A 27,659-nucleotide genomic window follows, 5' to 3' on the forward strand; every position below is an offset into this window, starting at 1 on the left:
CTGGGAGGCGGAGGTTGCAGTGAGCCAAGATTGCACCACTGCACTCCAGCCTGGGTGACAGAGCGAGACTTCGTCTTAAAAAAAAAAAAAAAATCTGGAATTTTTCTCTGGCACATCTTTGCTTTCACCTGGAAGTTTAAACTTTGATCTGAAGATACGAAGGAGTATGTGTGCTTCTTACCATTTGTGAGAATTCAAAAGTTTGTGTAGTGTAGTTTGACATAAAGTATATCTGAAAGGATTCACAAGAAACTAACAGCCTTGGTAGACTATGAGAAGCTGTGGGGAAAAGTGGGTAGAGGAAGGCTTGGGAGATTTTCACATGTACACTTCCATATTTAAAAAATTTTAAACCATGTGAATGTACCACCCATGCATAAACTAAATAAAAATCTTATAAAAATAAATGTAGAAGTTGAGGGAATTTAACAAATAGACAAAAACCCTTTATCTAGAGTCTCTCTACACAAGAACCTGGTAGCCATAATTATACTATATTATTATAATTGAAGGATTATATTTTCTCAGTATAACTATTGCTGTGTTACTAAAAATGTTATCTTTAAACATGTATTTAAAACATGAAATACATGGTATCACATTTCCCTATTTTTTAAAGATACTGTTGCCAAAGATAGTAATTATTGTCTAGTTTTGAACCATAAAGGAAAAAAATCTAATGCTGAAAATAGGATAAGTGGAGATCGCTCTTTGATATAAAGTGATTAGTGCTGTTTTTCATCATCTGTGACCTGCCTTTTGGTCTCACAGGCTACGAGATCATACTCCTCCATCCAGCCCACTTCCCAACCCTGCCAGGTGCTACCTTCTCTGCACCCACTGTATAGTCCTCATGCTCTGCTCTTTCCTATCAATCTATAGCTAAATTGTGTTTTTATAATTTCTCAAACGGCATGTTTTGCCTTCCTGTTGAGATCTGCATTATCACATGTGATATGCTATGAAGCATTCTTGTAGGTATTGACGAAATCCATCATTTTTTCTTTCCTTAGAGCTAAATGGATTATGTGATGGAAAACTGCTCAATAACAAAATATAGTATTGTTTTGAGTGATGCTGATCATGAATGTGTACTATGTTATGATCATATCCATGTTTCATAGTAAAAAAATGAAGACAAATTCTATCACTGTTTTGGAGCCTGGAGGTTTATCTATGGCAATGTTTAAAAAAAGTTTTTCAAGAACAGTGGAATTCCTTGTCCCTGCAAAGGATATGTAAGACAAACCTTTTCCATGTAATCTTATAAATGTGAGCCTCTCTGCTTGAGATGGGCATCACGAGGCCCCAAGGAGCTCTAGGAAGTCAACTGAACATAGTTTAAAAATCACTGTTCTGAGATGTACACCAGAAACTCTGATAATATCCTGATAAATATTCTGTCTCCTGTTAATTCTCTTAATCTTTTTTTTTCTAGCAGGAAGAAGTAAAATGTGAGGAGGAAGTTTAGCTCTGTTCTGTTGATAAAGTTCTTTGTGGCTTCTGCCTTTCCACATTCATTATTTCATTTCTTTTCTCAGCAGTTACAGAGTATTAGTTAAGCATATGGACTATATCTCTTACATTGTGTCACTTAATCTTTCTGTACCTCAGTTTCCTCATCAGTAAATGGAAGTAAGTCATCTTCATCCCTGGGTTCTTGTGAGGGTTAAAGGAAGTAATTCACATTGAGAACTTAGCTTGGTGCCTGGCCTATAGTGAGTGCCCAGCTCATGTTGACTCTTACTAGCAAATATTTACATGTCCAAAGTGTGCCTGGCGTACAAAACAGCTTCTATCTTCTACACTGTCTTCTTTACTGTGCTCTTCCAGAAGGCGGTTCCTAGAAAGTATTGGTTCCTGAGAAATTCACATCTCATCAACTCTTCAGGATCGCCTAATCTAGTGGTTCTTAGCAAGACAGGAGTGCATTTCACGACTACTATTTTAGAAGACTTTTTAAACAAACTTATCACTATCTTTCCACCAATGCCTATGTCTTTGTCATCTATACCTATATCATCTATATCTATACCTGTGCCTATATCTATCCATCTATATCTACATTTATATCTACCTATATCTATAGCATTCAATTCCTGTCTGCTCCTTCCTCTATTTCCTTGGGAGTTTCAGACAGTTTGTATTTGTGGTGGATGTGGAATGTGTATATTTGCAGTTGCCATCCATTCCTTGCTCCTCTTACCCCTGTTAAGAATCACAATGGTGGTCTGTGAGAAAAGCTTCTTCTTTTTTTTTTTTTTGAGACGGAGTCCTGCTCTGTTGCACAGGCTGGAGTGCAGTGGCGCGATCTCGGCTCACTGCAAGCTCCGCTTCCCGGGTTCACGCCATTGTCCTGCCTCAGCCTCCCAAGTAGCTGGGACTACAGGCATCTGCCACCCCGCCCGGCTAATTTTTTGTATTTTTAGTAGAGACGGGGTTTCACCGTGTTAGCCAGGATAGTCTCGATCCCTGACCTCGTGATCCGCCCGCCTTGGCCTCCCAAAGTGTTGGGATTACAGGCGTGAGCCACCGCGCTCGGCCCAGAAAAGCTTCTCTAAAGCCCAAGACCAAACTTTATTTCTCTTAGTGATTTTATTTCTTCTGAAACGTAGTTATATAAATTGAATGGAATAAAATGGGGACCATTTTTACCTATTGCATCATGCAAAAGATGCCATGAAAAGGCTTTGATGTTGCTGTGTGTTCATGTATGGGTTTGGAGCACAAAAGCCAACCTGCCTGTGTTTAATCTCATCCTTACCACCTAACAACCACGTGACCTGGGACAAGCTATGTAACCTCTCTCAATTTCGGAAGTTAGCTGGGATTATAGGCACCCGCCACTGCGTCCGGTTAACTTTTGTATTTTTAGTAGAGATGGGGTTTTGCCATGTTGGCCAGGCTGGTCTTGAACTCCTGGCCTCAGGTGATCTGCCCCCCTCGGGTTCCCAAAGTGCTGGGATTACAGGCGTGAACCACCATGCCCAGCTGGTTAACCATCTTTATACCATCTTATGGTGAGTGCTAAATGAGATGACCCGGGTAATGAACTTTTTATGAAAAGTACACATAGTAAGTGATTTTAAATGTTAATATTAATTTATTACTATTATTATCATTGTTAATTCTGATGTAACTTGTTATAGAAGTAAAAATAATCTTAGTATCTTTGTCAACTTAGAGTTGTCTGCTCTGGTTAATAATTTTCAGAATTTAAATTTATTTGTGTTATCAAAGATTTGTGGATAAATAACTAGCATTTAATTCTTATGTTTTAGACCTAGAAAACACAAACCAGGTTATCATAATTACAGAGTGATTAAAGAACACAAGAAAATGAAATAAAATTAGAATATTTTAGTAATATATTGAGTGACATTCTTAATATAAATATACTCTGTAGGATTTTAACTATATTAGACGTTTGTTTCAAAGGATATGGGGAAACGAAAACATTAGCATGAGTCATTCTTCTTCATTAGGCTGTAATTATCTACCACTCCTTAATTATTGGAAATGTGCCTTGATGTGGTAAAGGCATAGAGCTCAACTCTACTTGTCTCCGCTCAGACCACTTCCACTTTGTGGTGAAGTGTGAGGTTAAGTAATTTGTAATTTGTAGAATGACACTGTTGGTTGTATATACTGATAAGACTAAAGTCTTCACTTATTAAAGAAGACATCAAAATAATCCCATCACAGGAGTCAATCCTAGAGGCAACAAAGGATAAAAAGGAACTTTGATTTTTTTACCTAATAAACATGAATCAATAGCCTGCAATGGGTCAGGTAATAAGTTTAGTGCTGAAACAAAACAAAAGGTAAGTCAAACACAAATGCCCAGGTGGGCAAGGCTGAGGGGAGTGAAGAGAGCACCTGGATATGATGAGGATGATAAAGAGTGGAAAAGACTGTACCTATTGTGGGGAGCACAGGCCCCGTTCTAAACAGGCAGCAGATACAGGTTCCCAGTGATGCTGTCTTATGAGGATGAAGGCTGAAAAATAGCAGGCCTTTGGATTTTTCAACAGAGGCTAGAAATGCATTTTTAATGCAAAAATCTCCTATATCCAAATGCTTGCAACTAATTTAAAGTTTTAAAAAATCATATGATAAAAGTAATTTCACACATCAGTGATCAAGGTTCAGACTCTGGGAAGTGAATATGTGCCCTCTGCATTTTCCTTTATCCCACCTGTCGGTATTGAGGGTCTTCAAAACTCATACCAGGTCCATCTCCTTCCCTTTATCTGCATATCTCCCCTCCCCAGGTGATCTCATCTGGTCCCATAGTTATAAATACCGCTTATGTGCTGATGATTCCAAAACATTCTTGCATTATACTTCTTCCTGAGCATGAAACTAGTAAACCCATCTTCCTATTGGTCCTATATTGAATGACAAATAACTAACTTGAGTCCCTCCTCCCTCACCCAAATCTGTTCTCCCAGTCTTTCTCAATTTAGTTTATGCCTCCATCATCCATCCTTTGGTTCATGCCAAACTCTAGCAGCTCGGCTTGATGTGTCTGTTTCCCTTAATTCCTACATCCAATCTATCAGTAATTGCTGCCATTTCTTCCTTCACTTTATTTTTTCAAATTGGTTCATCTCCATCCTTTTCTACTGCTACCATCCTGGTCCCTGCCACCATGATTTCTCACCTGAACTTTCAAGATCCTCCTAAAAGGCAGCCTCACCTTTACTCTTGGCCCACTGTAATCCATTACTCACATGGTTTTTTATAAATGTAAATCATATTATGTCACCCCTTACTCAAACAAACCTTTTAAACATTTTCAAATGATTTTGGAATAAAGTCTGAACTCTGTACTCTGGACCACTTATAAAGTACTGTGGTCTGCCTCCTGCCTACTCTCTGAAAGCACAACCTCCCCTCTGACAGGCTGCAGTCTCTTGGGCTTCTTTCGGTTTGAAAGCATCAAGCCTATTCAAATCTCAGAGAATTTGCATTTTCTACTTTTTCTCCCTGGAATGCTCTGCCTCTGGTTTTTTATGTGACTGTCTCCCACTCATTATCCAGATCTCAGCTTGATGTCCTTGCTTAGAGGGCACCTCCCATACTCGTCCTCAATGGCAAACGAACGCCATTGAGCCCACTGCCCCCTCAGTGCTCTCTCACAACCTTTTTTCCCTTAAAAACATTTTTTTTTTTGAGCCCTAGTCTCACTCTATCACCCAGGCTGGAGTGTAGTGGCGTAATATCGGCTCACTGCAATCTCCTCCTCTTGGGTTCAAGCGATTTTCCTGCTTCAGCCTTCCAAGCAGCTGGGACTACAGGCATGAGACACCAGGTCTGGCTAATTTTTGTATTTTTAGTAGAGACAGGGTTTCACCATGTCGGCCAGGCTGGTCTTAAACTCCTGACCTCAAATGATCTGCTCCCCTTGGCCTCCCAAAGTGCTGGGATTATAGATGTGACCCACCGTGTCTTCCAAAAAAAACTTTTATATTTATTATTTATATGTACATTTGCTTTCATTTATTTATTCAATTATGTACATAAGCCAAATAATGAGTTATAAGAAAAAAGGCCGAAGTTCAAGAAGCTTTATTTTGGAACACACTTTGATTTTAATATATTGTGGGAGGTCTATAAAATGCTGTTACTATATGCATCTTTTAGAATAAGGTATTCTGTTTATACGGAAACATTTAAATGAAGCATTAACTATCTAATCAGCTTTTCAGTACTTTGGTACTTTAAGCTCTTAATTAAGACCCTTTGTTAATGACTGTGATAAAAGACAAAGCAAAATGAGGATATAAAAATAATCATATGCAGATTTTTGGAGATTTAAAGCCTGACAGCATAATTGACAACATTTTTCAAGAGAAAGTAAGACGTAATTGTTCATAACCCATATAATACTGAAGAAGAAAATTTGAAAATTTAAAACTTTGTAATTTACCTTTCTGTGCTGAAGAAACCAAAAAGAAAAAAAAAGAGAATAAAAAGCCTTGTATAAAAGTGTTCATTATTTTTTGCTAGCAATATTATTAGTCATAGATAATCGTGAAATCATTCCGAACAAATATAGTCATCTAGAAAGAAAATACATTTGTGTCATATATCTTGTAACGTATAAGGCTATATTATACATATCTTTGACTTACGTCTTTCCTTTCACCTGCTCTTTCTCTACCCTTCAGTAACTCTGAGCCAAAAAGGCAAACATAATTTCCAATGCTTTCCAGGAACAAGCTAAAGCAGGGAGGGAAGCAGCATTTCAAACAGAATCAACTAGAAGTGGAAATCTCCTCCCTTCAAGGGTATGTTTTCAAAGGAGCTTTTATTTTAAACTTTCAACCCCTCTTTAGAAACAAGATAGGACTCTCCTTTGTTCCTACTTTTTTACCTAATCTCCATACTTGACTGTAGTAAAATGCTTCTTGTTCTAACATACTTCATTCGTTTTATACATGATGGATTATGGCCTTTCTGGGTTTTCTAAATCCAAAATGTCTGTTTTTCTTTTGAGTCGACAGTGTTTGGAAAAGGTAGAGAGAATTCTTATTTAACTTATTTTGTTCAGTATACTCCACAGCACAATCCCTGAGCATGTAAATATTACTCCACACACCTTAGACATGGTGACTAGTCACTAACAGTGAAGTCAAGTAACCAACATGTTGAATTAAACCAAGATTAAAATGATACCATTTGTACTGACTACTTGATAATCATTCTTGAAGGCAGACAAGTCTGGGGTTAGTGTATTGTGGCAACACAAAATACACAAAATATTTTTGAAGTAATTTTATTTCCAATAATTTCCTATGTTTTTAATGTTTTCATTTTGAAATAAGAATATAGCTTTAAAAAAGATTTCATTTCCTCCCTAGATACTATTAGTTTGATAACCTCTTGATTGAATATTTTAATTTCTTAGCATTTTGATGTTTGTATTCCAAAAGACTTTTCTAAAATGGCAATTTTCCACCTTCCACTTAAAGAGTATAATCAATAAAGAAATCTAAAGCTATTATTTCTTGATATTTGGTAAAATCAGAGAATCATCATATTGAAATCACTGTAACACTAAGCCATTAAGCTATAGTTAGTGCTTTAGCTGAGTCAAGGTTCTTGTAGAGCTGCAACCAAAAAGAAAGGTGTCACTATTTAATAGGGTTTTCTTGGTATTTGGGAGAGTTTCCAAACAATCACTGGCTTCACACATACTATGCTGATTTCAGCACAAAGGATAAAACAGAGAAAGCAATGTCTGTTTAGTATGGATTTGTTACCACCTGCAAAGATTATTCAATATAAGCTTTTATACCTTGAAATATTACAGAACTGTATTGTTTTATTAGTTCACAGAATAGCATAGAATTCAGCATTCTAGATTTTTCAATATCAAGTTTAGAAATACTCTTAAGATGTATTTTATGAGTTCTGCTCTATTAAGTGATTAAAAGTTTAATGGATATGGTTCAAAGTTCTAAATAGTAAGCTCTTTTAGTTTGGTAACTACTTACTCTTTTCTCTACATTTCCACCTTTATTTAACACTTATTTTATTTTATTTTTTTGCTTGCTTGTTGCCTTGATAATATTGTCAGTAAGCACACTGAGGAGATGGTTTATATGTCCATGGAGAATAACCCAGTGTTTTGCGTGGAGGTGGCCAATGTTCAGCAAATGGCTGAATTTTGTTTTCTCAAAAGGACACACAACTACAAAGAAGACTAGGACATGAGCTAGCAGTTATGCTTACTGATAGAAGCAAAGTTGGTAAGAAAATATATTTTTCTGTTACCATGATTAATAGCTCTTTATTCTTAGTAATGACTGTCTCTCTCACTAGACTATAAACTGTTGAATGCAGAGACTGTATGTTTTGTCATCATATCCCTAATGCCTCTACGTAAGCACCTAACACATTTGTTGAATAAATAAGTTGTCTATAGGTGCATATGCATGGGTGCAATATATGAGTATTTTTACATATGTATGTATACTCCTACATATATACTTTTGTTCTTTACTTTTGAGCTCATTTATTATATTAATATGGTGATATTCTAAGTTTGATCAAATGGCAAGCCTATGTTTAATGCTGTATGTTCTTATTATCATTTTTGGTTTCATGCCCTCTGGTAAATTGATAAGAAATTTAAGATTTAGTCATCTAATACAGATGATGTGCTAATTTTTATAATTCCTCGATGGAATTCTCTGATGTTTTATAGCTATTAGTTTTTAGACAGAATTATTAACTATATATATATTTCCACCTGTGATTTATAAAATATTTGTAGATATTTTTCCTGGTATTTGTAGATTTTGCATTGGTGGCTGCAAATAAGATATTCTGCCTCAAAAAGACAAAAATGAATTGATTTAACTTTTCCAAACAGACTCAGATAGTTTAAATAAGTTTTATATGGGAGAGAGAAAATTAAGACAGAGTAACATGTATCCAGTTCTCCCATTAAACTTTGGCTCTGTAGATGGTTTGTGATCATACATTATTAGATTCACCCACTCCTTGTGATATATTCTGTACCACCAAATCCCAACTCTGCAGTTATTACATAAGGAACAGGATAGCATTGCAGTGACCAAATGTAAATCCAATACTCTTCAAAGCTGCATACATGCATGAGGAAGATTGCTGCAACCTGTCTTTGGCAGACTCTCGTGGAGTATCAGATGCTGCATGTTATGTGGGAGCCATGCACAAGACCAAACAAAATTTGCAACCCAAATGCATAATTCTCTTGTTCATCTGCTGCTTCTCATTCCATGAATTGAAAATATTTCCCTGGGATTTGGAAAGGCTGAACCAAAACTTGATTAGAAAAAATAACTAACTGGATTTTGGTCCTGGATTTATTTAGCAAACATGTATTGATCACCTACTATGTGCCAGTTGTTGGGTTTATGTGACTGGGATGCATCACACAAAGATTCCTGCCTTTGTGAAGCTGTTCAATATTCTTGTGGTAGAGACAGATGACAAACAATTACATAAAAATAAGTAGAGTACACAGCCAGTGCTACAGAGAGAAAGAAAAGAAGGGTGAGAGAGATTAGGATACCAGAGGGGGACAGATTGCGGTAGTCAGGATGACTTCATTAAAAAGGTGAGAAATGAGCCCAGATTTGAAGAAAAGGAAGGGGTTAACCAGATAAACGGACTTTTTATCAGCCAGGTAGCCTGGGACAAGCAATGCAAAGCTCTGAGTCTTGATTTCTTCATTCGTGAATTGGAAGATTGGTCTAGACAATCGCTACCAAAGTCCTTTTAAGTTCTTAAATTGTGTGAACTATGATTTAGCTGATGCCAACATTAAGGAGTGAAAGCAGTCATCTAGCTAATGTTCATTAAGTGCACACAATGTGTCACATGCTGCTAAATGCCAGCGATGTCACAGCATTTAACAAATGCTCATTATGGTAGTGACAATTTAGAAGTATCTCGTTACATTCATCATTCATTTGTTCACTCACTTATTCAACAAACATATATTAAGCACTTACTATGTGCCTGGCACTGCTCTATAGTTGGAGTTAGTTACAAAGCTGAGAGACAATCTGATGAGGGAGGGAGGCATGTTAGCAGGAAGTCCATGTGAGGACTGAACCAGATTTGAAGAAGGGGAGGCGGGTTCAGGACACACAGCAGGAGGAGGAACAGTGAAGAGAGGAGTGCGCACTTCTGCCAGTGGTTCTGGATAGACTTTATTTTTTTCTACTTACAGACATAAACTTCTAGCAATTCCTTATTTAAGCAAATCTACTTGTTTTATTTGTTGACAAAAGTGACAATTACTTTTACTTATTAAATAGAAGGACACAGTTTTCATTTCTGGGATTTCCTCTTGTTCTGCCTTACAAAAATTTAAAGTTAGTGGATCTGTGCTCACATAGTAAATACATTAAGGGAAAATATTACTTATGATTGGAAAACGTTAGTTTCTACCAGGAAAGTAAAAATGGTCAGATAATATTTAATGTGCCTGGGGAGGCTGGGCGTGGTGGCTCACACCTGTAATTCTAACACTTTGTGGGGCTGATATGGGCTGATCACCTGAGGTCAGGAGTTACCAGCCTGGCCAACATTGCAAAAACCTGTTGCTACTAAAAATACAAAAAGTAGCAGGGCACAGTGGCAGGCACCTGTAATCCCAGCTACTTAGGAGGCTGAGGTAGGAGAATCGCTTGAACCTGGGAGGCAGAGGTTGCAGTGAGCCAAGATTGAGCCATTGTACTTCCAGCCTGGGCGACAGAGCAAGACTCTGTCTCAAAAAAAAAAAAAAATTAAAATTAAAATGATAATATGAATGGTGACATTTTAAATTGTGAAATTAAAGAAGGCAAAGAAAACTTATAAAATGCTTACTTTATTAGAACTAAGGTGATGATATGTTCTGTTAACAAATGTACTTTGAAAAGCATGAATTTTTTTGACCAGTATTTGTAGTCTGTTTTCTATTTAAAAATCAATTTTCCATAACAGGGAGGAAGCAATAAACATAATGATAACAACCACCTGGATAAGTATCGGCTCTTGGGAACCAGGCACTGTACTAAGCACTTTCCACATATTATCTCATTTAATTCTCACAAAGCTCTATGGAATAAGCAGGCATTAGGCCTGATTTTACAGATGGGGTAACTGGGATTTGGAGAGATTAAGTAAATTTTCCAAGGTCTAAGCTAGTTAGTAGCATTACAGGAAAGACTGAAACTTGTCATCAGAAGACCTCTGCTTGAACACCAAACGCAGGAAGCACTGACTCTGACCTTGATAAGGTCAGGCAGTTACATGTTCATCTATTTTGCTTTGTATATTGGTTAATAGGCAAATGGTCATAAAATTTCTCTGTTATCTGTAAATGTCTTCTAAAAAGTTGTATTTTAAAGAGTGTATTCATCATCTCTAAAATTCTACTGGTAGTTGAAAGGCTACACAAAAGTTTTTGGACCTGATACAAATATTATAAATATTATTCTTTCTGTGTGATTTGATACTCCATATAAAACTCTTCCTAATGGTCTCAAGTTTCAAAGGATTTAAAAGTAAAGTAGCCACATTGTGACATGAGGAACAAAATCCATTAGTTTAGTGTATAGAGAGGATATTAACAGTGGCCCCTCTTCCTGTAGAAGTATTTGAGAAAATAACTATTGCCTACATTGAGGACAGTATGTTATATCCAAGCTAATATCTTGATTGCATATTTTTAGTAGACTTTGTGGACAAATGAAGTTTGCGTTCCTGTATGACCAAGTCATTTCAATGAAAAATTAAAGGAAATGGATTAGTACGTGTGAAATTTTTATCTAAAGCTAAGTCTTTTTCCATGGGAAGCTGGGAGAGATTTCTTTTTCATTAACAGAGAAATGTTTTTCACTAGAAACACCTTGCATAGGGGTCTACACTTGCTATTTTCTTTCCTGGCCATCTGCCTTTTTACCCTTTTTTTTTTTTTTTTTTTTTTTTGTGATGGAGTCTCGCTCTGTTGCCCAGGCTGGAGTGCAGTGGCACAATCTCGGCTCACTGCAACCTCCGCTTCCCGGGTTCAGGCAATTCTCCTGCCTCAGCCTCCTGAGTAGCTGGATTACAGGCGCCTGCCACCACGCCCAGCTAATTTTTGTATTTTTAGTAGAGACGGGGTTTCACCATGTTGGTCAGGCTGGTCTCAAACCCCTGACCTCGTGATCCACCCGCCTCGGCCTCCCAAAGTGCTGGGATTACAGGTGTGAGCCACCGTGCCTGGCTTTCTTTTTTTTTTTTTTTTTTTTTAATATCCAGATTAAACTTTTTTGTGTCTGTCTATATCTCTATAAAACCTCCCACAATAAAATTATAAGGAGGCCTTCAGAAAAACAATTAGCTAACCCATATACATGGAACTCGAAAATATATCATTAAAATGTTGAGCATCTGCATCAAGGCAGCCAACAAAAATTTGAGACTGATTTGCACAATTTTCCCAATATTGTTCAGACCTTGGGAACTTGGAGTACAAAAATAGAAATTTAATAAAAAATGGGAGAGAGTAATGATATTTTTACAGCAACGTGAATTTTCAACTATTTTCCATCACTAACAGAAGCTCATACTGCTTATCAGTACCATTCAAGAATCTGAGATTGAGATAGCTAATTTAATCATCTGACCAAATTCTTCAAAAAATTTGTGAGGATTTTGGCCCCCTAAAATTCCTTCTGGGCTATGTTTGATAAATAAAAGTTTTAAACATAAAATATGCAGTATTTCAAGGAAGTAACAAAGCAAGTAAGTAATCTGCTTTATTGATTCTTGTGCTATCTGATGTATTTTTGCATTGTAAAAAACAACTGGAATTATGGAAGGTCACTTGGAAGCAGTTTCTCTGAAGGACTATGGGATTTGAAAATTCAATCTGAATGCTATCACAAAAACATTGTTGGGAAAAAAGTAATGAGAACAGGTATTTGGTTTATGGGCATAACATCATAATCCCGTGACCTAAATCACATTTCAGCATTAAATTTCCGCAAGCCAAATATAGTTCTATTACTTGAAAGCTCTTTAGCAACTCTTTGAGGCAAGCCTGCACTTTCTAAGAATATGAATTTACAATTAAAATGAAGTGGACTATCAAGCCTTTTTAAAAATGTGGACAGTGTATGCAAATAATCTGGATAATCCTGATACTCTGGGTCAGAAATCCCCTTGCACTAAGTTTCAACAGAGGAGATGGGAATGGAAAGGCTGGAGTAACAGAAGTTTTCCTTCCTGAGATGACTTGAGTCTGACTTATAGGAGTAATTTTTCAAATGTTAGTACATTTTTAAAATACTATTCTCATATCTGAGTGCAATTTTCATTAAATGGTTTGTACACAATTCATAATACAACTTTGGTATCTGTCATCTAATAACTTGAAACCATGGCTTAAGTTTCTATTGCATTGGATATAAAACTGGTATTATTAATAACGACTAGGTATTACTATTTTGGCTGAATTGAATTCTGTCACTAGAATTCTGTCACTAGAAGGTAAAAGGGTATTATTCCTCATTAGAAATCTCTATGTGTAAATATCATATGGTCTTTGGGAAACAGCTCTGATTCTACTATATATTACAGAAACAGCTGAGTCAGCTGCTTGCAGAGTAAAATGTATGATTACAATTTCTTTTCTCAGTTCAACAGAGAAAAAAATAAAGCTGTTGGAAGCAAACAAAACTAAAAGAGATGTGTCTAAAATAGCTAGACATAGACAAATTCAGAATTCTATTTCCTGTACGTAGTCATAATACGTACAGGAAAATACTTCTAGACAGATTTACACTATCATTTGACCTTCGCAAGTCATACTTTTCACAGTGAATGCAGTTTATTGAGGCTACACTTTTGACCTTGAAGATGTAACTTAGAGTTTTATGTCTCTTAGCAAACTTATCATGCCTCTGGTACCCCAATGGAGTTTATCTAAAATTATCATCGTCTGCTTAAACTGTTAAGTTCTATAATTCCTTTTTTAATTATTCAGCATCCAAGGGCAAGGAGAGAACTGTTCCTCTTATTGCATAAGTCTCAGCTTTCTTAATGCAGGATGTCCCTCATCTGAAGCTGGGACTGAGGAAATAGCTGCATTGTACTGCAGCCTCAAATCTTGCTACAGCTCTCAGGCTTAGGATTCAGCTGAGCTGAACAGAAATGTGCAGGGGCAATGCACTGGTCTATAGGAGCTAAAGCTTAACTGAAGCAGATTATAATAGGGTAAACTACTTTTTCCTGGACAATAACTTGTCTAATTTTCATTTTATTTATATTGTTTCTCTTAATGATTAAACAGTTACTCTAACAGAATGACCTTATACCGTAAGTTTTACTTCCTATTTTCTCTCTCTGACTTGCATTTAAATGAACTTTATGCCCTCCATTTTACTTGAAGATAGCAACTGCACTTAACAGCCTTGAATGATTACACCAACTCACTGCAGCTGGACATTCTTAAGCTACTCAACTTTAATTGTCACCAATTCTTAACTCTGCTGTAATGCAATAGTGTTCAAAAGCCAGGGAACACGTTCACCAATTAGCAGAAAGGGAAAGAAAAAGTCAATGCAGCAGAACTAAAATTAAGAAACACTAGCCCAGCATCTCAACTCTAACTTAAAATTAATTAGGCTTTGATAAGAGAAGCTGTGTTTCCTTACCTTGGATGTGAATAACTCTGTCATGATCCAGAGTATAGTTGTCTGAAAGATGATCAGCCCAGCAGATTGAAATCAGCACCAGAAGAAGTAGACTCTTCATCTTTATAGCCCAAAGAATCTTCTTCACTGCGAGAGCATCACATACAAAGAGGCTTGTGAGATTTGGAACCCTTTGGAGTGTTGCACTGCACAACTTATTACCGCCTTATCATCATAGAATGGGTCTGTAAAAATATTTAACCCAATCTGTTCAGAAAGTTACTGTAGCTGCCTTTAAGAGCTGAAGACGGCAGCTTTGAACAATTCCTGCTACCATCATGTAGCCAGAATCCAAATAGTGTTTAACTCTATCTTTGCAGAATTGTAAATCTAGAAATTTAAAACACCGTAGTTTTGATACAGAGAATTACAGCAAATAACAAAGAGATGTGGCAAAAATATAAACACTCTTAAAAAAATGTAAGCCTCTGAATTTGCAACATAAGTTAATAAAACAGCAATGTGTTATGTCTCTATATGAGTATTTATCACTTGGTCTAATTAGAAACTGAATCTAAAGCCAGGGCAAATAATATTTGCAAGAAACTTGACATCATCATTCATTTTACATGTGGCTTCCTAAGAAGGTTAGACTTGCTTGTTCCAAATAGAAAAGAGGACAAAAAAAAAGTGCCCGATTAAGCAGAAGCAGCACATTTGTTACAGATTCACTTGCCATCATAAATACTGCTTGGGTCTAGGGTGAATAGTTGAAAATTATGAACAAACTAGGTTAGAGTTGTGCACGCTACCACTGCAGTCATCCTGATTGATTTTTCATTCATTTCAACCTAAAATGCTGACGCACCAACTTAGAGTGCCAGGTAGGGTCTCTGCAGTCGGCGGAGCCACGGCTGCAGGGAACGTCCCTGCCAGCCTCCCAGGGCAATTAGGCAAATGAAAAGCTGAAACAGACAGGGAGGCACAGATCTGGTCCTAAGTGAAAAAGGCAGAGCCATCACTTGCCTGTCCTTTATTGAAAGACTGATGTGATAAAAGAGGACATAACCTCTTCCCTCCCAAAAGTTTATCACTGGAAGAACCAGAAGTGATTCTAAGTGATACGAACCTTATAACCTTTGCAGTATTTGCCAGGCAAGGATTTCAGTGGAGCTTCTCGGTTTTAATGTGGAAGCTGACACGAAAATTAAAAAGGACCTTTTTTTCTCTCATGCACACAACAGCCTTGACAATACCGGCTATTTTTAAAACTGAAATTGCACAGTACTGGCTTCTCACACTAATTTGTTTTTTCCAAGAAAGCCTGACTCCCTGGGACACTTATTAAAGAGCTCTGAATCTGTTCCTGGAGGTCCTTGTAGGAGAGCCTCTACTCCAGAACTTAATTCACTTATTCACAGAAGGTCCCCAAGTCTCTTCTGAGACTGAAACACGTCTCTGCATTTTCCCCTGCGAAGATTTGCACTACGGTGATGCTGATGGCTTTAGTCTTTCACGTTTGCTTTAAAGCTTTTCTTTTTCTTCATTATATCACATAAAGAAGATGGTAGATAAGCAAACAAATTGCGAAATTTATTTGTCAAGGAAACCAAGAATGTTAGCTTCAAAATTCTACCTGATTTACTAGTCTTATTTTCAGAAGTTCACTTCTTTGTTCCTCTAAGAACTTTTTTGAAATGATTATTTTTTTCGTTGTTGTTGGTTGTTTGTAGTCACTGACTTTTGTCTACAAAATTACAGTTTAAAATACTACCTATTTTCAACCCAGGATTGTGCTTTGGGTGAACAAATACAAAGGTGGCCTTTTGGAATTTGGAATATAATTGAGATAACTGTAAACACAAATATGAAACAACAGACAAACAGTACCAGAGTTGTGATGTGCTCTCTGCTTGTTTACAGGAATCAGAGAAGGGGCGCTGTGGAGGAGAGAGTATAAAGAAGGTGTATAATTTAACAATCAAACACAGGAGACATTCTAGATGAGTCAAGATGAGCAAAAGTGGAGAGTTTGCTACATTAATGTTCACATTAGTGTGGTCATGTATAGTGTAATTTATAGGGAGCTGTATATGATACACACACTAGGTTAGAGTTGTGCATCCTACCACTGCAGCCATCTTGAATTTCATTCGTATTAAAAATATATGACACATCTATTTATATATCTCCTTTAATTCCATACCATAGTATTTAAAATTATACTACTAAGGGTTCATTCCAATGTGTTAAAGTACTGACTATCCAACAACCTAATTTAAAAGTGCAAACATCTTGAGTGCTTGTGAGGGAGTATGGGGAATAAACAATGATAAAAACACCTTTCATGGAATGTCTACTGTTCGCCAGCACTACAAGCAGCATTTTGTCTGCAATCGCTCATGGATTCCTTAGAACAATAATGTGAGACAAATATTTCCATTTCTTGGGATACAGACAGTAATCTTGCTGGAAGGTACACATCTAGTAAGTGGCAAAGTCTGTATTTGCCTTCAAGCAAATTTAATTTGTTATTTCTTTTGTTGCCTTTTTAAATTCAAGCTCTTTAACTTACAACTACTATGATCTTAAAACTTTTACTTGTGTTATATATGAATATAAACATTTTTCCCGAGACTTACATATTGAGAAGGCAGTCAGGTGGTATTTTTCTTAACATGATTTGCCCTGCCTCATTAATTATATCACTCTGGTACCATGAACAAAGTCTTGGTGGCTCACATGTGTTCACACATACACAGAGATACGCACACACAGAAAGATAGATACATACCATCTTTGAAAAATTCAAGTATATTGGACATCTGCAGTAATTTGTGATTAGAGGCCTCTATCAGTGAATACTTTTGAGTACCCTGTGCTGGATTCAATGCAATCCAGGGAGGTGAGAATGGAAATTATCTTTGTTACTCTGGTAAGCACAACAACCATCTCACTGGTAGACATGAAACTAGAAAAGTATACTTTAGGGTCACAGTCTTCAGGTGTCTGAGCAATAAGCTATATAAAACAAGGTGCTGCACACCAGACTGAGGTCATTGAGGTCAAGGACTATGCCACGGGTCTAAGTGCTGGTCCCAGTAGAAAAGGACACCTCAGACATAGTAGGTGGTCATGTGAGTAAATAAATCTGAGTCCTGCTTATTTGCATTTTGTAATCATGCCTCCTCTCAATGTCTGGGTATGTTAGGTAAAAATTTGCAGTTTTTGATATGAGCTAAAATTTAGACAATCGTGGAGACTTTTCCACAACCAGCTATTATCAACTCCTGAATTAGTGCTCTCAGTTCACCTGCAATTCACACATTGAAGGTCTCTTTTCACAGCCTTACAAATCTTGATGCTCGAGCAGCCAGCTTCAAGATGAATCCAAACTGAAATGTCTGTGTTCATAGTCAAAGACAGATGATAGGAATGTAATTTTACAGTCCTGCTTTGTTGATAAGTGAACCACAATTTGGAAGCAATATACCTTATCCAATGTGAAAGAGTAATAGTTTGATAGAAATGCAGATATACTAATATCAACAGTCTAATACCAAGATGGTCAACTTCTATTTCTTAAGTGTCTACTACATTATCATTATCATATGAGGTAATGGGGAGATCAAACCAAGTGAACGGCATGTGTGCTACTTCATGTGCCTTGAGAGCTAACACTACATATTTCCTGAACTGCTATTTCTCAGAACAACTCAATTGAGGTAAGTATGTTGTTAGACACATTTTACAGCTCTAGAAGTGGAGTCTTAGGGGGGTGAGGTACCCAGCATGTACAACAAGGAGCTGGTAGTCTGGCCAGTGTGACCCCAGAGACGCATTCCCAACTACCATTATCATTGTCCTGGGTCCCCTGATGAGTGCTGTCAGCTCTCTCCTAGCCGGTCTTGCAACTCCTTTAATGCTTCATGCAAGCTGGAATTTTCCTTGTCATATTGCATAGTTCTGTGAAAGTTCGAGCTACCAAGTCAGCTAAAAAGCTTTTCTGATGCCATGGACTGGATGTCCAGCCAAGACCTTTTCATTGTGGTGAGCTTTCAGTCTGGACATAGGCAGCCTATTGTTCCCTTAGCCTGGGCCTGATCCTTTGGCAACCTGACAAACTGAGAAAAATCATAGACCAGAAGGAAGAAAAGTGAGCTCTATTCCAGTTCTCACAACCAGTACATCAGGTCTCAATTTCTTCACCTACAAAATAGAAGTAATGACAATGTCTCCCTGGTTTGAAAGTATTCTTGAACAAGTATACAAATCACAAACACTAAGGCATTGTTATTAAATTGGGAAGGACTGCCTCAAACTTGATTGATCGTTATGGATAAATGTAAGAAAAATAGTGAATCAAGGACATCTCCATTTCAGAGACAGATGAAATCCTCCCATAAATCTGCTATTTGGAATAAGTTCAGGAGTCACTTCCCAGCAGCAGCAGCATTTGGAAACTGTTAGAGAATGGAAATTCTTGGGCCCCTGATACGCTGAATCAGAAACTCTGGGGGATGGGGTCCAGCCATCAGTATTTAGCAGTCTCCTTCCCCTTCAGTGATCCTGATGCACGCTCAAATTTGAGACCCACTGGGCTAAGTTTTTAAGATTACTGGGCGTTCTTCTGGGTTTGGGTTTGAGCTTCTGAGACTTCCCAATTCTTGGAAATAACACCATCCTTATGTTCATTTTTCCTCTCTTTACTTTTCCTCATTTTCCTTTTTATCTACTGTGTGTGTGTGTGTGTGTGTGTGTGTGTGTGTTTTAATTAAAAATATTACTTTTAAACACTGGAAATGAATGCATATAACATATTAGTTATTTTCTAAAAATAATAGGCAGATGGGTATTTTCCTTTTATTTTACAAACTCTTTATATTGTGGCTACATTTATAAGAATTAAGGCGAAAAATGTATAATCAGAAAGATTCTCATCCACAAATGGTTAACAATTTAAACAATATATTTGTCATTATAAAAGATTATTTGCCATGGTTTATTTTCTGTAAGGTTAGGATAGTTGTCATTTTACTGACAGTCTCGGAAATATCTAACACTGGCTGTGGACTTTGGATGATTTCAGCAGGACTGGCAGTGCAGGTCCCTCAAAGCATCACTCTGGGCCCACTGCTCTTCTCTGAAGCCAATACGACTGCCCTTATGGGCTCAATTATCAAAGGGTGGAAAGTGGGTAGAAATGCAGTAGAAAACAGGAAGAAGATATAAGGGGATTGTAAGAGAGGAGAAATAAAGAGGAAGAAAAGGCCACTCAAAAATAAGAGGAAGGGCAATAAAAAAGTAGCAAATGAATAATAAATGGTGAACATTTGGCACACTGCCTCTAAGTTTGAAGAAATAAAATGTCACAACAAAATGAATACTGAACTACAATTCTCAGATCCAAGAATTTCTTAAGATGGCTTCTCTAAGAACAATGTTTGTTATGGAGTTTAATATCAAGTTTTTCTTGCAAAGATTTGGCAGGGTATGGAGAAAAAGATTCAGTGGCAGAAACAGAAATGAGCAAGTCAGCCATAGACTTCCCAGTTTTTTATGGGAGCAATCTACCACCATATTTGAGTGATATAAGGACATATATTTCAGTTTAATATTCATTAGGCTTGCCAATGCCTGCAGTTACTGCTAAAGGAATCTCTAAGAATACCTTAGCCACTTACATATAAACTGCTTAGATTTAGAGCAAATCGTTTAAAATGACTGCTTTTTGGAGTATCACTTAGCTGTAGATGTTTCCACAATTTACTTGTGGTTTCTTTTCTAATTAAAGATCTCAGAAATCTCAATCATGAATTTGTACCATGCGTATAAAACATGGGAGGCTGAACCTAGGATCCTCATGACTCAGAAATCTGCATTCTTAAATTTACAAATAATTTATATTCCTTTTTCTCCTTGATGTTTTGAAATCAGCCTATTTCTACCCTGTCTTTCCCCTAAATTTTCTATTCTCTTTCTAACCTTTCTCTGTTTTACTTTCTTGCTTTTATTCCATTCATCACCTCCAAATCTTTCTCACCCACTCTTACATAATTTATTCTTTTCTCTTTTCCCTATATTTCATATTTATTACATTATATGATATTTGACGTGGTCATAGGATTATTTATCATTGAACCAGGCACAGAGGAAGCAGGATAACTACTTAGAACTATACTAGGAAAACAGTAACATGTAAATTGGAGCTATCCTGGATAGATGGGAAAATATGGCAATGGGTACAATGGAGGAAAGGTAGAATTTAGTTTCATTTCTTTATCTACCGCTTTTTAGCTGTGTGACCCTTGAAGAAGTGATTTAACTGATTTAGGGTCAAGTATTTTTTATCTGTCAATTAAAACAGTTGATGTCAAATGTCCAAGCTTCATGTTAGTTGTTATTATTATGATTTAATTTTTTCTTACTGGAGATATCAGATCATCTATTCTACTTATGCTGCATTCCAGGACTGTCCTCATCAGCAAATAAATTCATGGATTTTTAAAGGGATAATATCGATAATGCTTGTTTAAGCAGAAATTCAATTTACTTACTGTTTTTGGCTGTTGCTCTTTGCTAGCTGTCTCTCAGACAATATTGACAGGGTTTGAGACAAACTCAGCAACCTTTCACCTAATAGAAGTGCATTTGCTCGGGCTGCTCACTGGCCCCTTAAAACCTGCTTTAGATAATGCTTGAGATGGGGGTTAGACTTCTCCAAAACCAGCTTTTTAAGTGGATTCTGCAGTAGTTTTGTTTATTTATTGATTTTCTAAAACAAATATAAAAGGCCTATCTGAGCAAAAGCACATGTCATATTTTGTGTTTATAATGTTCACGTCCACAGCCTTTAATCAAATATTTAGGGTATCTGGGGAAAGCAGTACATATATATACTAATAAATGCAGGGACCACATATTTCTTGCCTCTGAGCAGCTAAAAGTCTGGAATACCTAAAGATAGTATTTAGCATGTTTCCGTAGTTATTCTCGGTATCTACTAAAAAATTTTTCAGTTACGTGAGATTTCATACAGGTTTTTACGGGCATGTGTTCCGTAATTAACAGTCTGTTTCCGGACCAGATAGTAGAGGAAGTCAATAAATAAATATTAAGCAATATATTTTGATGATGATGGTGACATTAAAAGGAAATAAACCTCTTATCTTCCCCTGTGTTTATCTCTGGAAAACTGATCCTATTTTTTATGCCCTAAAATCATAATTTTACCATAGAACACTAAAAACTAGACAACCAATATTAATATTATGTTGTGATGCTATTAAAAATGCATCCTTCATAGGCTGCAGAAGAAAACATCTATATTCTATCATTATACATAAAGATCATCAAAAATAAAATCACCTCATGAACAATTATTAAAAGACAATTAAATCTGTCAGAATATAAATAAGCAATACTGCCACTTCCCAGGCTAACTCATAATTTCTTTGTGGTTTAATATGCTAAATGCTGCCATGGTATATTGGCTTTATGAGAAATACTCTTTAATGGGTATGCTTGTTAGACATACTCATATAGGAAAGACATTTTATAGATTCACTCATTCTTGATTCTATGATCAAAAATCTGAGTAGCACCAATAACAAAACATTGTATTAAATAATATAAAATTAGACCTTTAAAATATTGTCTTAATGTATAAAATCGAATGACTCATTATTATGATCAGTAATAGTAAATGAATTTTGAATATTGACAAGGAATTTGGCACTAAATTAAGGACTCTACAAAGGTATACATGACTTATTCCCTAGTGAATTGGAATTTAAATAGAAGGAACCTAAACGGAGGCATTTTAAAGAGATCAGAAGGCCCCTTGTAACCAATTATGTATAATTTTGCCTGAAACATTCTAAAGGACTGTTCTGGGAATTATCAACAGCTTAGATTGCTATCTCATTGTTTCTTATCAAGCACAAATAAAAAATGGACAAAAACAAATAAAACAACTCTCATTTAAAATTACTTTTTTACATCATTTTATTTTAATTAGTTAATTAATTAATTTTTTTGAGACAAGGTCTGTCTGTCACCAAGGCTGGAGTGCAGTGGTGAGATCACGTCTCACTGCAACCTCGACCTCCCAGGATCAAGTGATTCTTCCACCTCGGCTCGCCAAGTAGCTGGGATCACAGGCACGTGCCACCACACAAGGATAATTTTTTGACTTTTTGTAGAGAGGAGGTCTCCCTATTTGCCCACACTATACATCATTTGAAATATATAGAATAACTCTCCTCTTCATATTATAATGTACAAATAAAATTAAGAATTTTTAGGAAATTCAGAATTGGTCAGGCATGGTGGAGGAAATTTAGAATTTAGAATTTTTAGGACTGCTTTTAAATGTAGGTTATATAAAAATGAGTTTAGACTCTTGTGCTCATATGCACAAAACTAAATGAATACAAACCTCCTAGTTACAGGTTTTATAATTTGAAACAAGAGTTTTTAAAATAAGATTTCTAGCACTAGGGTTTATATGGGTAGGAAGTTGATCATTACATCAGTTTCAACTAAATGCATTTGAAAGTGTTTCTAACTGAGCCAGCAAAACAATATTTTAAGACTCCATTTCATTAAAATTTTAAATCTCTTTAAAAGTTCAAAATTTCAACATCTGTCAGTTAAACATTTCATTAACATTGGATCTAAAAATACAACTGCAAAACATCTACATGACAGCTTTGGTGCCATCACAAATATGTAAAAAGTTTTCTACATGTTGCAAAAACACTAAGCTCACCACTGCATCCCATGTGTCATTCTAAAGTAGTTAATGAACAACAAGAATTAGGCAATTCACAGATATTTTAAAAAGTCACCAGACTCTGAGAAGGCATAGAAAGATTTTTAAATATGTGTCAATTCTGATTTTGTACTACATACAATGAGAAGTTTTATGATCATTGATTTACTGTGGTACCTAGTTATACTAAGTCATAATAAAAATAAAAATAATATATTAATGGTTTTTAGCAGCAGAAACTTCTGTTCTCTCCAATGCACTTCATGCAGCAGTCAGTCCTCATCTCTGTTGGCTGACTCTTTTCAGGTATCTTCCAAGATCCTTAAGAAAGTTTACTATTTGTCCCCATCCTACATCAAAACATGACCTCATCAGAATTCAGTTCATTGGTATATAAGTAACAAAGTGTGTTCCAGCCGAAAGGGCTGTGTCTATACAGCTCAGAAAAGGGAAAATACAATATCTTCCAATTAATTTAGCAAATATTGACAGCTAAGCTCATTAAATTGAGTTTCCAAATTGGTTTTGTGATGCAGGATATACCCCAATAATTCATCCTAATAGGTTTTTAAATTATAATGATCTTTGAAGGTGTTTTTTAAGCTTTTAAAACTAAATAATTCTCATTTATAACTTCTTTGGCTCAGGAATTTGTTCATCCTGAAAACACATAAAATCATTTAATCAACTTTCTTTATAGGCATGGAATCTTAGCTAGAAACTACTGCTCTAGACTTCAAAAATATCTACATAATTTGTAGCTTTCTTTTATGAAGAACAAAGGCATTTAAAACTTTTATATAAGTATCAAAGCTTGCCATTGACTCAGAACTAAATAAATATACATGAGTAAAATACATAACAATATGGGCACTATTGTCCTAAGAATGAGGGAAGCTGGGTATAAAAAGTCTCAGGTTTTACATTATTCTAAATACTACAAAATTACCAGCTCCACATCTCTCTCACAGATCCTCCCTTTCAACCTGGGCTGCAAATTCCCATCATTACAGTTACCAGTACAAAGTTCCCCAAGGTTGTTTCCATTTCAAACGTGATCATGTTTTTGTGAAGTATTATCGTAGTGAGGGCAGCGTAGAGGTGGCAGAGTTCCTGGGTGAGTACTAACAAAGTTAAGAGGAAACGAGCAGCTACAAAGAACTAAGCTTCTCTCTTCCATAATTTCCACAGAAAGCAATGGTAGTGCCATGAGCAATTACATAAAAGACTCAAATTCTCATCAGTGTTGGGCAAATGACAGTTGAGGATAATGTGCCTACAGTTGAGGATAATGTGACCTTTGAATAATCTCTTATACTTTGTTAACTTTAGCAGGTACACAGATATATTACGATCTGGATGATGAAGTGTAATCCTAAAAATACAGAACCTGGAAATCAAGGGAAGTGGTGACATTGTGCACTTCTTCAAAAAGGAGCTGCTATCTAAAAATGGTAGAAAAACCTCACATACACAGCTGCCAGTCATCACTCTCAGAGGTTAGTAATAACTGCACACCTCAAAGTAAGTCTTAGTGAGCACAGTACTGCAAATACTGAGAGAATACTGACCATATAAATGTCATGGGAAATAGAACGTAGATCTGAGATGGACTTCTAAAAGTGTGCATTCTCAGTAGGCAATTGTTTAAAAAACAGGGCCCCTACTGCTGAGAAGCAAACAGAAAAGAACAAGAGCAATACAAAGAGGGAGAAGCAGACTGCGGGGAGGAGGAGGGGGCAGAAGGAGGAGGAAGATAGCAACTGAAAAGAGGCCAAGGAGTAGTGTTCTTTAGTGGTAATGAACATCTGCGAAGAGACCAGCAGCATGGCCCCTGAGAATGGGAGCAATGACTTGAAGGATAAGCATTACAATAGGGGAAAAAAACACCAGATAGGCTAAGTGAACAATCTGAGCATATCCAAAGAGAGAAATTCCAGCCTCACATATCTCAGGGGCACCTAAATTACGTACTGTGCCAAATGAAGCTGTCATTCAAACAATTATCCATTGAGAATCCACCTTATACCAGGCAAGTAGAAATAAGGCTCAGCTTCAGATCCAAAAGCAGGTACCCTCAAGAGAGGCTGGGAAGCAATATAAAAGAACAAGGTGGCAAGTGCATATAGGCATACTCAGGATACTATTGGAAAAAGAAGAGGGGCTCTCCAGCATGCAGTCGGAATGGTGCCCACTAAAACTGTGCAGAGTGACAGCCTTGGCAGGCACCTAACCCAGCCTGGCTGGCAGGATATAGAAATAGTTTCAGCAAGGTGATCGTTCAGCTGGGCTGAAAGACAAAGAGGGGATAGCGAAGAGGGGAAAGGATATTGCTGCTTAATCATATGAACTGTGAGGGAGCTTGGCCTGCTTGTGTGACTGCATGGAGCTCGTGTAATTGGAGAGTGGGGTGATCATAGTAGAGTGGCTGGAGGTGAGATTGGACAGGGAGTCAGGGGCAAGACAAAAAGGCCTTGAACATAAAATTAATGAGAACTTTCCCTAGTGCAATCAGGCATTCTAACCAGTGCCACACCACTGCAGGTTACTTACTTTATCTTTACATACCTCATAAGAAGATATAACTGTGTACAAAGTACATAGTACAAAGAGGGATCTTCTCAATCTGACATGCATACTCTGTTTACTAGGGAAGATGCATGTAGAACACACTTTTAAAGACTTCCAATTTTTTATAGAAATAAAATGTAAAGATTTCAAAATACAATGGGTTAGCCTTTAGCTATTGGATTCTCACTCATTCTTTAGTAAGGGCAGATTAACACAGCTATTGTTGTAAATTCAATGATCAGTGTAATCATTTATACATTTAATATTAATACATTTTCATAATTGGTTATATCAAAAGATTGTCAAGCCACATACTTTAAAATGGTACTGGAAAAATGGTATGGGATTTGATAGCAGAATCCATCTCATTGTCTGCATGGGTAACTACTAGAATGCAAGCTCCAGGAGGGTAGAAACTATGTTTACCACTGTGTCCTCTGACACACAGTAGAAGCTCAGGGATGCTATGTATGCCTCTGTGGCTTTGCACTGCACACTGCAGGATAAATGGAAGCCCCCAGAATTGTACAGTATACAACCTACACAACCACATGCTGCAGACTTCTAGATATTGTTCGGTACACAACCTGTAAAACTATATGCTGCAGACTTCTAGATATTAGACATCACACGCACACACACAACTTATTGAATAAATCATCACATTTCATACAACTGTAAAAAAACATTTGATTCTCAAACTATTAATGAAGCACCTAAAACATTTTGACCCCGTGCTAATGTTACAAAAGTGTAAACTTCCTGAGGACAAGGACCATATTTTATTAGTCTTTATACTCCTGGATTTATTGGTCCTTCTAATCTTGAGTTTTCATGAGTGTTCAATGAATGAATAAGGAGATTGGCATTTCTGTAGTTCTAAACATAGCTGTATAAGAGGGCGAACTAGAGGTAACTGGAGTTGTCTGAAGTAGTTACTAAGGGAACTCAGTTACTCCATTATTGGAGTTGATTGGTGTGACCTTTTCTCTCTTGTCGGTGCCTCAATCTGAACTTGTCAAGGGCAAATCTTCCAAATATGTGCTGCTTATTTGAAGAGAATAATGTACTCTGATAGAAAAGGTCCATTTTTGGCCAAGAGCATATGACTATCTTGTATATTTCCATACAAGTTCTTGAAGTCCATTTGTAGGAGAACATAAAGCATATGCGCTTTTGATTTTCAACATAATTTCCTACTCCATTTCTCTACGCTGGCACACTGGAGATTATTTGAAATTGTACTATCACCAATGACAGAGCCAAAACAACAATTAGAGATATAAAATGTAGCCAAAAAAAAAAAAAAAAAAAAAAAGAAAGGAAAGGAAAGGTCAAGACTTGAGGTCAAATTACCGATCTCATTTCTTCCTACTTGCTAATTTAAAATTTGCCTAAGAATTGTGCCCTTTGATCCACTCCTGGCAGAATTAAACTACCTGTCTTAAAAAGAGAAAATTATGACAGGTAAAACAACAAAACAGCTGTTGCTAGAGGTGAAAAGGTAGAAAAGGGAACAAGACCAGCCTGTCAAATAGAATCAGTTCTAGTGAGGCTTTCTGAATTCTGCTTGTCCTTTCTTGCCAGGCTTATGGAAACTTCCTTTGGTTTGGCTGAGAGACAAAGATAGTGAAATCCACATATGTTCATTCTTATCTTAGTTGACAATAGTGATAGCAACAATAAAGTAAGAAGGATCAATGTCGCTAGACTTCAAATAGTATGTTCTAGTGATGAATTAATTCAGAGACAGCCATGCCACCTCTTCATTCTGCTAATGCTGACTAAAATTGTAATACATCAAATTCAACACAAACACACACACATATCTCATTCCCTTCACTGTATAGCCCCCAGCACCTGCTGCCCACCTGCCATTTTAGAGGCAACAAGTGAATTTAGCAAAGTTCTCTAAATCTGCACTGCTGGGCCAATGGGTGGGAGTAGACAGTACAGCAGGTGGGGTGCAAAGTGACAGAAAACAAAAGAAGGTCACTTAAATTTCAGGGAGTTCAGGAGCAGGATAAGGTTTATTTCCTCTACATCTGAAAGGGTGTGTTGTTTTTCCATTCCTGAATTTCAAGGAAACAATTTTTATTCTGTAAAAATACCATTGCTAAAAATAAACAACAATAACAGAAGTT

The 27,659-nt window shown here is 36.6% G+C and overlaps 1 protein-coding gene across 2 annotated transcripts in view; it reads right to left on the minus strand.

Annotated features, from left to right (window-relative positions):
- HAPLN1 (hyaluronan and proteoglycan link protein 1) overlaps window positions 1-27,659 on the minus strand; it is a 79,205-nt gene that overhangs the window by 19,056 nt on the left and 32,490 nt on the right. The window contains exons 2-3 of one of the 2 annotated variants that reach the window (XM_054555721.2): window positions 16,059-16,108; window positions 14,190-14,315 (exon numbers count right to left, since the gene is read on the minus strand). In XM_054555721.2, the coding sequence (XP_054411696.1) occupies window positions 14,190-14,289 (100 nt within the window). In that variant the 5' untranslated portion in view covers window positions 14,290-14,315; window positions 16,059-16,108. The remainder of the gene's footprint in view (window positions 1-14,189; window positions 14,316-16,058; window positions 16,109-27,659) is intronic. The other variant, XM_002815719.6, reaches the window with a different exon arrangement.

The sequence above is a fragment of the Pongo abelii genome, chromosome 4 (genome assembly GCF_028885655.2).
Source record: "Pongo abelii isolate AG06213 chromosome 4, NHGRI_mPonAbe1-v2.0_pri, whole genome shotgun sequence".
Taxonomy (NCBI): Eukaryota; Metazoa; Chordata; class Mammalia; order Primates; family Hominidae; genus Pongo; species Pongo abelii.